The sequence below is a fragment of the Nanorana parkeri genome, unplaced genomic scaffold, assembly GCF_000935625.1.
Source record: "Nanorana parkeri isolate BGI_ZX_2015 unplaced genomic scaffold, ASM93562v1 scaffold1570, whole genome shotgun sequence".
Taxonomy (NCBI): Eukaryota; Metazoa; Chordata; class Amphibia; order Anura; family Dicroglossidae; genus Nanorana; species Nanorana parkeri.
In genome coordinates, this window is record NW_017307838.1 from 102,002 (window position 1) to 114,627 (window position 12,626).

The 12,626-nt window shown below is 43.6% G+C and overlaps 1 protein-coding gene across 1 annotated transcript in view; it reads left to right on the forward strand.

The window, feature by feature from the left end:
• The first annotated feature begins 336 nt into the window (after positions 1-336).
• Positions 337-12,626, forward strand: part of LDLR (low density lipoprotein receptor) — a 22,787-nt gene continuing 10,497 nt past the window's right edge. Inside the window, exons 1-3 of the mRNA XM_018570673.1 lie at positions 337-473; positions 12,172-12,294; positions 12,399-12,521. Coding sequence (XP_018426175.1) covers positions 407-473; positions 12,172-12,294; positions 12,399-12,521 — 313 coding nt within the window. The 5' untranslated portion in view covers positions 337-406. The remainder of the gene's footprint in view (positions 474-12,171; positions 12,295-12,398; positions 12,522-12,626) is intronic.

Sequence of the window (12,626 nt, forward strand, 5' to 3'; positions counted from 1 at the left end):
CATGTGGGAGTGCCTGTGCTGCCTATAGGAAATGACTCAGCCCCAGGGTGTGTGTCTGGCTCCATTGCCCAGCATAGGAGTGCACTGACGATGTCATATCGTGTGTTATAGGCTCCTCCCAGATGGGTAGTAACAATACCATCTTTAAAAAATCACACCACTTTTTTGCCCCGCCCCCTTCCACTAGTGAGCAAAAAAAAAAAAAAATTGAATTGAACCTCACTGGTGACTACCCCAAACACAGTGCAATCTGAACCATTCGTGTGTGTGTGCAACCAGCGTGCAGCCCCTCGCTTGCTGATTTCCTATATTGGAAGGGGGAAGCCTTACATTACAACAGGGGATCTGCCTTTCATTTTATAAGTAGGGACAAGGATACAGGAGTCTGATCCCATTCTTACTTACCATGGATCTGTTCCGGTCCTCTTTGGCACTGATGCTGCTTTTCATACATCTGACATCAGCAATCTCAGGTAAGCCGGGTGTGTCTGTGACCATGTATTCTCTATATCTCTCTGAAGCTGGCTGTGGCTTTTATCATTTACATTTAACTGACATCTTTTACAAAATAGGATATCGCTGTAGGGAGCGTGAAAGGGAAGAAGGCAGACCGTTACCTGACTGTATTATACCTGGGGGCAGGGGACAGGTGCAGCTTTACCTGTGCATGTCATCCAATGGAATGTGGAAGGGGCTCCCCTGTGATGGCAAGTGTCAGCCGGTCATTTCTGGGGCTTGTAGTCCAACCTCAGGACAGCATAGTGCAGTGGTCACTGATATCCCCCCTCCCCTCCTGTTTAATTGCTACAATGTAACTATTTTATTATGAGCTGGGACCACATGGCTCACTGAGACTTGTAGTCCTACAACTGGAGGGCTGGCTGAGACTTGTAGTCCTACAACTGGAGGTCTGGCTGACACTTGTAGCTCTACAAGAGGGCTTGCCCAAGACTTGTAGTCCTGCAAATAGAGGGCTCGCAGAGACTTGTAGTCCTACAAATGGGCTTGCTGAGACTTGTAGTTCTACAATGGGAATTGCTTGCTAGTTGTTTCCTGTATGTGTTGGTATTATAATCAATGGCCAAGGGTGGGCTGTAGTAAAAGTATCATCCAGGCATTGCTGGGCCTTATGGTTCTGCCTGAGGATATAAAACAGTAATAGTTACCTTTATTTATTATTATAAAGCAAGGGCAGTCCCCTGCAAAGCAGCAAGCCAGGCATTGCTGGGCCTTGTGGTGATTGTAGCTGCCTCAGTATAGTCTTAATGTGATTTATAAAGCAAGGATGGCTGCTACCAAACCCAGCAGGGCACGGTGGGATGTGTAGTACTTCAAGCCTGTTTATCCCAGGCCATTATTGTCAACCGGTTGCGCCATTGGGCTTGGCATGCTGTCAGCCATTAATAGGGGGTCCCCTGTAGGTGGGGCGAGGGGGAGCAGCTTATCCTCAGATAACCGCAGAATCGAGGCGCCTGAGGTAAAGAGGCGACGGGGAATACACGTTTATGGTCTCATTATCTTACCGACAATGGCGATTAATGTCGTCTATCAGGTGTCTATACGTTGAGGTAATTAAATAGTGATGGACAATTGACACCGGTCCTGTCAGTGACAGTTAAAACCGGCCGGCTTCCACACAGAGCCGCGCCCCTCTCCCCGGCCGAGCCCAGCCGCACAGGATGAATGGGCCGCCGCTCCCTTCTTCTGATTGGGCAACGTAAAATCAGCCGATGTGAGCCCCCGCCCCTGGGGCCAGTGAGAAGACGGAGGGGGGCGTGGCGTGCGTGCGTGTGTGTGTGTGTGGGGGTTAGAACTCGGCCGCAGCCTTCAGTGAGCGTGAGGAGGATTTCCCGCTTTTGGTCTTAAAGGGACCCTGTCAGCGGAATTCACCTTTTCATTAAAAACCCTTCTGCAGCTTGATAAATATGGTGAAATTATGTATCAAGAAAGGAATAGGTCTTGAGCCACCATTATATGAGATGTGTCCTTTCGACAGTGTTTACCTCAGAACGAAGAGATGGAGCCACCGCTGCTCCCTCATTTATTTCTGCATCTCCAGGACGGAAAAATGTTGAATTTCTTTTTAAACTTGCAGAACATAAAATTGAAATAAAACAACAAGCAAACCTACATTTTATTTATTCAACTGTAATTAAAAAGCGACCTGTGATGCTAGGGCCCCTTTAAGAAGTGCGTCACCCACCTCGCCGTAAGGGTTTTGATAACATATTGTGACAGGTCCTCTTTATAAGAAATGGCTTGCTTTGCTCAATGCAAGGGTTTCAATAGCAAATACAAGTACGGTGACAGGTCCTCTTTATAAGAAATGGCTCGCTCTCCTCATTGCAAGGGTTTTGATAACATATTGAAGTGTGGTGACAGGTCCTCTTTATAAGAAATGACTCGCTCTCCTCCTCACTGCAAGGATTTTAAATAAAATATAAAGTGAAGTGCAGTGACAGGGCCCCCTTAAGAAGTACGTCACTCTCCTCACAAGTGTCATGGGCCCTGCAGTGAGTGAATGTAGGGCGTGGCAGGCCGATAAGAGCTGCTGGTTGCCAGCGCGGTCATGCTCATGCCCGTACGGGCGTGATTGCTTCATTGCTTTGTAGTTTTCCGAGAACGTCTGTAATGGGACGTTCGCAGAGCGATGACAGATAAGCAGCGCAGTGAAGGTTTCACCGCTGCGAGGGTGTTCAAATATCGAATAAAATAAATTTTTACCTTCAGCCCGCCAAGAAAGCGTAAAAGGAAGAGTCAAACGTATTCCCCGGCGCCGCCGACCTGTGAAAACATATGCAAAAGTGGCATGGTCTCCAATAGCGACCGAGTGTCTACAGGTTTAGTTGCTATGGGCAACTGATATGACTGTGTACGCGCATTATTAAAATGCACTGATGCAGAAATTGCACAACCATCACTTTTACACTTGCGCCGCCTTTATGGCGTGCTGCGTCTTCATTGCTCCTAAAGACACATTCTACTTAAAGTTAGAAGGCCGCAGACATGTACGCATTATCTCCCCATTCATGTATGTCGGGGATGTCCGTGTGGAACCCCTAGCTGTTTCTATGGTTACAGTTTTGTTTTTGCGGCCTACCAGCAGCTTCCATAGCGCAGGTTCGGGCCTGGACACGTATTGGGGGTGGCAAGCGTGAAAGTTTTTCACGTTATCGTCGATGACAGCACATGAATAGACACTTACATTTACAGAAATATATTTATATTCAATATTTTAATTGGAAGCATCTTGGGTTTCCTTTTTAATGGCAATGTAGGATGGCACATCAATAAAATGGCCGTTCAATCCTCCACAGCAGCAGCTTCCTTTTCTGAGAGTGGCTACGTTCACTCATGGTGGCACTGAATGTGGGAACGCAGCAACGCCTCTGCTCAGTCCCGCCGTGGACGACGGTAACACCTGATGCGTTGGGATGCTCGCCCAGCGCAGTCCTAACGCACAGACCAGGCAAAGCCCTTTTTTCAATGAGGTCAGTTCACACCACAGAAAAAAGTACAAAGTACAGTACTTTTTTTTTCAGCATGGCGTGTTGCAACAAAGACCGTCGCAATGCCACTGTGCTGAATAGAACTGTTGCTTGTGTAATTTCAATAAAGTTCTGACAAAAAGTAAACTGTGCAATGCAACAACATCAGCACAGTTCCTACTAGCGCACACCAGTGGAGGCACATTCAGTGTGGTTGTCTGGTGTCGATAAGCCCTAGCACGTGCCCTCCCATTCAGGGCTAGCGCATATTGATGATGCACCGCCCTAGAAACAGACAGCACAAAATAATAGGGACGTATGCGCAATAAATGCCCCAGGGCCACTCCTTTCTTGAACTGGATGAACAAATAAAATATATACATAATATATAGAAAGGTCCAGACTCTGAAGCAGAGGTGGGCAAACTCCAGCCTCCCAGCTGTGGTGAAACTACAAATCCCACCGTGCATCTGTTTCTGTAAGCCATGCCTGTGGCTGTGATAATCTTGCAATGCCTCATGGGATTTGTAGTTCCACAACAGGGCCAGAGTTTGCCCACCGATGTTCTGAGGGAATGCACAGAAGTAGATATTGGAGAACATGACAAAAACGCCAACAAACTGCACGCGCTTTGAGAAACAGAGCAAATCTGACCTATAACGTTGTCTGTAGCGTGTGAACAAGTGCGCTAAGCATATCAGAAGTCGAGGTCAGAGCACAAATAGATGACTTTGCATCGAGTTCCGGACTAAAATCTATATTTACAAGCAACAGACTAGGATTAGAAAGCCGTATACATCAGCATTGGGAAGACGCTGAGGCCTGTACGATGGTCTCCGTGCCCCTGCATATTTTTTTCATTTGCGAATATTTGGCAATATAAAAACTCCAAGGTGAATAAATGTAGCGCAGATGATTGTATTTCCTTACATATAGGAAATCCCTTGGCTTGTGGAGTCTCAATGGCGCAGTACCATGCCCAAATCCCATCCTTTTTCCCGGGGGCCCAGGTTTATTCTCAGAGATGGCACATGAACGAGACCAGTCTCTTCATCTTTAAATAAGTAGTCAGCCCTTGGTTTATTTTTGCCCGACGTGACGTGAGTATGTCATGTTATCAGGCCTGGAAATAATCAAAGAAAATGGCACGTCATTGAAACATTGTATTCAAAAGACCCATCCAGAGATTCAGATCTCTACGGGCCCGGTCACCGTACCGTGCGGCCGATGTGCAGGTAGAGGTGCAATGCATCACGCTGCTTACCTTATTTTTCAAATGTCACAAAGTCTCACCAAACATTAGAAAGAAAGCAAAGCAATGCACAGCCATTGGGATGTGTGCGCTTTTATGTTACAGAACAGGCATTGGCTTGGCAAAGCGTTTACACCCATGTGACCGAGGCCTTAGGGTGGGTCAGTATACTGGCAATGTACAGTAAACAAGCAGGGTGCGGATACTGTACTGAGGAGCCCCAGTTAACTTTTTATGAATAAAACATTATTATTGTTATTATTATTACAGAAAATTCCCTCTGCACTCAATTGAAGTCTCTGACCATTTGTTAGACAATTGCAAGATAATTACATGAAGAAATGGCTGCCCTTTGACTATGTTCAGCCATTTTGTATCTTCCCTTGCCAGCGCAAAAAGTTTTTTTTACAGCAGTTCAATATTTTTCCTCTTAGGCCAAACATTTAGTTTTTTTCCTTAAACCTATTTGCACCACGACCCTGGGCATTGGGAAATGAAGCAATTGTCATAGAAATATGTGTCCCCCTTGCTGTTCTGATTTCACATTCCTCTGTGCCTTCCATATTCTAGAACAGTTGTGATCTGGTATCTAACGCTGTGACAACCGTCTCCAGGAGCACTGGCCAGCATATGTTAGCAGTGACGCCCATGAGGGCCACACCCTGTGTTGCTTGAGCTCCCGTGCTTACTTATTCCTGAGACGCCTGTATATGCTTTCACACAACATTCACCTAAGAGTCGCCTATTTTTCTAAGTGGATTCAATTGGGAAAATTTGTGATATGTGAATTCTGGATGAAAACATTTCTTAATAGACCCCTCAAGTCGTCCAATATATAAATACAGTACATATGTATTCTTAGGACACTTTTGAGCACAAGTAGATGTTCACTGTGAAGTGTATTTTCATGATTAATACTCTTATTCTGCCTGTTACTTTGTAACAAATGATAAATGAGAATACATTTTTTGTCAACTTATTTATCTTTTGGTTCACAGAATGGTGTTACCTTATTTTCGGCCCTTCACTATAATAGACAGGCCATGGTTTCCAGTTTCATAAGGGAACATTCCAGATCGTCTTTAATGGTTACTATTTTAGAAATCATAATTGCATTTCAAAGCTTTTTTCCGCTTCCATTTTCTGTGTGAATGGGGTGATTGTTGTCATTGTGTAATTCCTGAGGAAATACCCTCAAAGATATTTTATCTGTTATAATAATTATACAATCCACCACGTTTTTCTTTCCCTTTGTTTATTGTTGCTGCCTTTGGCCAAAAAAGGAAAGAAAAATATCTTCTTTGTGGCATCCATTTTGTGTATGTATGATAACTTGCTGAGTTGGGAATTTATTTTTACTGTTTCTTGATAACAAAAGGAAACAGAAATCTGTGTGCAGTAAAAACTGTGCATTGAGTGAGGTCATGATTTGTTTTAGCAAGTGGTGAGGAAACTGTTGGGGGAACTTTTGTTAAGGGGTTTTTTTTTATGTTGTCATCAATTAATTTGTCTGAGGTTTTTATTATCACACTGGACTTTCCTTTCAGAATAAAATTGTTTAAAAAGTCCTAAGGCACCTTAACACGAGTGCCCGTCCACTCCGATCAGTAGGTGATCCGTGCATAGATCACCTGCCAAGCTCTGTTCCGTTTTTTTGTGGACCTAGGCAGACTCGGAGGTAATTAGATGTAAGCAGATGCAGGTCGATATACATCTGACTCCCCATAGACTTAACATTGAGCTACAAAAAAGGCTACAAAATTGGCCATCTAAAGACTTTCATTGGCTGGAGTCTGAAGAGGACAATTAAATTCAGGCCTCTTTCACAGTGTTTCGATCAGGTCCGCTTGTCAGTTGTTGAGACGGACCTGTTCGGAATACTGTGCGAAAGGGGCCTGAATTTAATGAGCCTCTTCAAACTCCAGCAACTGAAAGTCACTAGATGGCCATTAGTCGCATACATTTTGTAGCCCTTTAACGTTGCTCTTATGTACGGCCTTAGGGTCTTTTTCCCCCAGCTTTGCAAGGGAGATGATATACTATATAATTGCAGACCCATTGCACACGTAAAATGGTTGCCCATCTGTACTCAAAAGTCAGATAGGCCACTGAACTTTTTGGACCATGTTAAACAACCAAAGCATACATTTCTTTGCTTGAAAGTTGCCAAAATATCGTATTACTGCAACCAAAACCGCTCTGGTTTCTACATGTGCCAGCTTTTAACATCATATGATATATTTCTCGATAGTGGATATAAAATCAGGGTAAAGTTCAGGCTAGGGTGTTGAACGTACCGTGCTGTTAATGTGTAAGCCAAATGTGGCTCCTCTAGCACATGCTGTTAAGTCGGCGGTGAAACATTACACTGAGACAGCATCCTGTTAAAATAAAAAAATTTCTCCTTATGCCATTTTTTATTTTACTGGCATGGTTGAGTTAAATGAGCTGACAGATCAACTTGATGGTAAAAAAAAGCTGGTGATTTTATCAGTGTCAGTGTGGCTTGCTTTGGTCTTGTGTGCTGTGACGTAGGCCATTTTGTTTTTGAAATTTAAAAGCCTTGAAAGCTGTGACCACACCCATGGGAGCCTAAAGAGGATGCTTCTGGTGAGATAGCAAAGCATTCGCTAGATACAGCTGTCCTGTCACTCATTCATTATTAAGTTTCCTTTTTCCTGCATGTTCAGATGAAGCTACCAACTTGTCCCACTGGGCCGATGAAGCCGGAACACTAGAAGTAGTAGTTGGGGATAGCTGGTTCTTTTCTGCGTCAAGGAATAGCTGGCACATACTGAACATCTCAAATTTCTATCTCATTTGCACATGAAAATGCTGCTGTGTTTGAGAGACCAGGCTGACTTTATGTCGGTATGTGATATCTACGCCATGCCTCTAAAATAGACATGGTGTTTCCCGAACTTCAGTCCTTTTAAAAAGAATAAAACTCTTTCCCTTTTTCTTCTATTCCCTCTGTTGCTTCTCTGTGTCCACTTGCTTGTATCGTGCTTTAGAGGCAGCCTGAGCTGCAACCCTCGCCTACTCCCATCAGGCTCTCCAGGCCCGGGGTGGACAATTTAGTAGCCAGTCTATGCAATCCAAGGGCCAGTAGGATTTTTTTAGGAGCTAAATCCAATCCAACAACTAAAGAAAACTAAAAAAGTTAGGCGTCAGCTGTGATTTTTCGGGAACATTGTCCACTTTGCTTCTGAGATTTGTCCAGCCTTGCTTTATGGTCTGTAGGACCAGCACCTGACACCAGTGAAGTTTAGTACATTTTCCTCTGGCTGATGTTTGTCATCTTCTGATACATTGCGCCATTACCAAATTCCTACTGTTCAAATATTTCCTTGCTGGAGACAGACGTATTCTCCACAAGCGCACATTCCGGGTTACAGTAACCGTTCGTCTATGGTCACTGGAAACCTTCACAATGTAAGTCTTTGTATTCTCTCTCTTTCCAATGCATAAAACATTATATATTTACTACAGGGTCCCGTTTCTTATTGTTTCTCATGTGACCACTCTTGAAGAGACATCTCTGTCTCCACAAGGGACATCACATTATTCTTCTAGATGGAGTATTTGTATTTCTCCTCCGTTCATTGAAGGACACAGGTTTTTTTTCTCCACCTTGGATACCGACATTGTCCTATCATATTGCATTTTCTTGTTAAAACCAATAAAAATCTATTGAATGGAAATATTATGTAAATGTGATGGCATTTCCTAAATACACTTTATGGCCAGACGTAATTGACCTGTCCATCACACCTATATGAGCTTCTTGGACATCCCATTCCAAAAGCATAGGCATTAATATGGGGTTTGTTCCCTTCTACCTTTTGGAGAGGTCTCTACTCTTCCAGGAAGGCTTTTCACATAATTTAGGCTTTTCACATAATTTAGGTTGTGGTGTGTCTCTGGGAATTGGTGTCCTTTGGTTTAGCCAACAAGGCCAGGTACTGATGCTAAACCAGACGACCTGAGTCGTAATTGGTGTTCAAATGCATCAGAAAGGTGTTGGTTGAGGTCAGAGCTCTCTGTACAACGCTTGAGTTCCTCCACACCAAACTCCTCAAACCATGTCTTTATGGAGCTGTCTTTGTACACAAGGATCCAGTCCTGCTGGAACAGAAAAGGGCCTTCACCAAAGTTCCTACAAGGTTGGAAGCCCTCCATTGTCTAATATGCCCCCTGTATGCTGTAGCATTAACAGTACTCTTCCCTGAAGACATCTAAGTATTTGTAGGGGTGTCCACATATTTTTGGCCTTATAGTGTATATTATTGAGCATTTCTCAAAAGTTTTGCGCTTAAATTAAAAAATTTAAGCAGTTAAGCAGTTTTGCTGGTCAGTAATCTGAGGCGGTTGAGTAATCAACAGAATTCATTCTTTATCTTTTATCTACTCTACACCTTGTAATTTATAGTTGGGGATATCGGTGTAGAGTGCCATAGTTTGATAAATATGGTGAGTGTCACATTCAGGAAGCATGCCTGAAAAAAAATATGTATATATTAGATAGACGGTACAATATGTATATGTTACGATAGACGGTACAATATGTATATGCTACGGTAGACTACACCTGCCCTTTCTGTATAGAAACTGTACAGGAATGAGACAGAACTACATCCCGAAGGCAGTTTCATGTTCAGGAAATATAATCTACACTCGACGTCCTGACATATATTTCATCGACCTGCTGAATGTCAGACGTGTCTATTTAGTGAGCGTAGGTTACTGGTTTAAGTGCTTAGGTTTTAAAGGAGTCTAAAATAGAGACCTTCAGATGCAGATTCATTATTATTTACCTCTTTGACGGGATCCCAAACTATATACTCTTTAATTTATAGGAAAGCTTTTACTAGATGATCATTGCTAACTTTGCAGATGCCTTGTTGTCATGCTGAACCTCTTGCGTCAATACACTAAACCCCACTTAAAGTAAAAGAAATAGATATGCCACCAAATAAGCATGCTACTAACAGCCTCCACTTTCCTGTCACAACAGCTGTGAAGGGATTTTAAATATGACTAATAGGCCCCAAAGTTAGACCCAGTGATCTCAATAACTCATGCAGACCTAGTTACTTACGCTCCCTTCCCTTCTACCGTGTTTCCCCGAAAATAAGACACTGTCTTATATTTTTTTTGGCTCAAAAAAACACACTAGGTCTTATTTTCGGGGTAGGTCTTATTTTTATTTATTTTTTAATATATAACATTCCAAAGTTAATGCAAATCCAAATTAAATAATCCAAAATGGCAAAGTTAAGAATAGGGTGATCAGGGCAATCGGGGGTGCCGTACCTTTCCAAGAGCAATTTGGTAACCAATTGCTGGCCCGAATGACCGAAACGCGCTTTTACTATGGATTCCTCACAGGCAGAGTGCATTTGGTATCACTCCGCCTGTGAAAGGAGTCGGCGCTATAGAGGCCTCACTTCCTCTAACGCTGGCTTTTTGGCACTGCTGATTCTCTCCTTCCTCTCTCGTGGCTCTTCAAGTTGCTCCTTCTGCCTGCCACCACCGGCCCTGGGAATGGTCACAGCTAGGTCTTATTTTCGGGGTAGGTCTTATATTTTAGCAATTCCCAAAAATAGTACTAGGTCTTATTTTCGGGGTAGGTCTTATTTTCGGGGAAACAGGGTAAGCAATGCAAGTCTGTATGAGGACACTTGTGCTGATGGGTGTGTGGCTGTCACTCAGCTCCACCGCAGTGTGCGAACAGAAATCATCATTTTCCCTAAGAGAAAAAGGGGATTTAAAGCAAAAATCAGAATATGCAGGGGTACAAGTCCTGGAACAGGTATGTGGATAAGGACTTCGGAATCTTCTCTGACTTTACAGACACACATACTTGTTCCGGGTCAGTGATTCATGAGCTATCGAAGCCCGAGGGTCAGCATAACGGACAGGAAACTAGCATTTTTAGAAAGGGGACAGCATTGGTGGTCCACGTTTTTATCTCCCAGTACAGGCTCACTTGAACACATGTTCAAACATTTTTTTGTGTTCTTGGTTACTATACCTTTCCGGGAGTGAATGTTTTCTAGGGCAGGTCCTCGAAGCCTTGGACTTCCCCTTGTAATCAAGAACAGGTCCTACCTATGATTTACAGCGCCACCGACTTCCTGGTATTTGCATTTCTGCTTCTTTAGGTATGTGCTGTTTTTTTTCACCTTGCTTGGCCTGGTGGATTAGCTTTTTAACTTCCTTGTAGGTGAATTTGCTGTAGATCGGGATTGACAAGCCACAGCCACAAGAAAAGAAAGAAAAACATTTAAAGGATCATCCCATGTTAAACTGATATTAAATATAAGGTGGACTAATATTATAATATGTAAAAAGGAGGGTGGAAAGAAGCGCTGCAACCCTGGGATGTTGTGGGGATAGTATAAATAACAACTATAAAATCAACTTTAACTTTAAAATCAATACTGGACTGAAAACTCACTGTTTAGGTAGACAAGATGAGGTCTTGTGGATCAGGAGAAAAGGCTGTGTGGATCACTCAGCAGTGTCTCGGGCCGATCGATGTGGATGCAGTGAACGGGCCAAATCGTCGATTAGGCAGTGCATGAATTTACACTGGTGATTCTTGTGCTGTTGGCTAGATGTAGTAATGTCCTGCTGGTGGGGGGTATGGGTTTGGAGGTGTCTAATTTGGTCCCCTGGTGATGGAGGAGAGATGGTGGTGACGGCTAGGAGGCTCCTGTGACTGGAGCGCAAGAAATCTGTCGTCCTGTAGCCTTGTTTGTACACAAGTTGTGCTCTGAGGATGTTTGTACCGTACAACACCGTGGGAGGTCAGCTGGCCAGGCTGAGATCCGACGGCTGAGCGGGAGCGAGAGTGCCGCTCTGTAGCGGTTTGAAAGACTGTCAGCAGTCGTTGTGACTGATCGTTTTGGGAGGCAGGCACGGGACTGAAAACCAGTGCGTTCTATCTCGCTGGGTGATTGGAATGTCAGTCTGGTAATTTGGCTACGCGTTTCGAGGTTCAGGACCTCTTTGTCAAGCCAGAAGTGGTTTACATTTTTACCGTTTTAATATTATAATATGAGTGCTTTGCGTAGATGGCGACAGGTTTAATCACTGTTTTATGTCCTTTTTTAAAATTCTTTTTGCATTATAGAGAAAGCCTTTGTGGTGGAGTTGAGTAGAGTTTGATGACTGGGCAATAATTACAGTAACAGCATCTTGTAGAATCTGTTAAAATCCATTATTATTATTATTCAGGATTTATATAGCGCCAACAGTTTGCGCAGTGCTTTACAATAAAAGGAAGACATTACAATAAAGACAAGATGGTAAAGAGAGCCCTGCACCTGAGGGCTTACAATGTAAAAGGGAGGGGCAAGTTTTCACCTGGCATTAAAACGTTCATTACTAGATCTTCATTGATCATTTTTTTTTCTATTTTAGGGGTTTCCACATGTGGCAGAAATGAGTTCCAGTGCGGAGATGGCAAATGCATTCCCTACAAGTGGGTCTGTGATGGCAGTGAGGAGTGCAGGGACGGATCTGATGAGTTCTCTGAGACATGTCGTAAGTTCTGGGACAGTATGGTGGAGGGTGGGATGGGGGTAATAGAGGAAGCGGTCTTTTTTGTCTTAATTGCAACTTCTTATACTCTGTGGATCTCTTCTCAGGAACTGTAACTTGCAGCCCCCAACAGTTCAGCTGCGGCGAGTGGACGAATCGATGCATCCCCCTGTCATGGAAGTGCGATCGTCAGGAGGACTGTGAGAACGGATCAGACGAGAAGGACTGCCGTATGTATCTCTTGTGATAAATAAGTGTAGCTAACCTTTGCTAGAGATCCACAATCTCTTTATGGTTGAAGCTGAACTCCAGGCAGGGGCGTCCCGTGGCCGGCG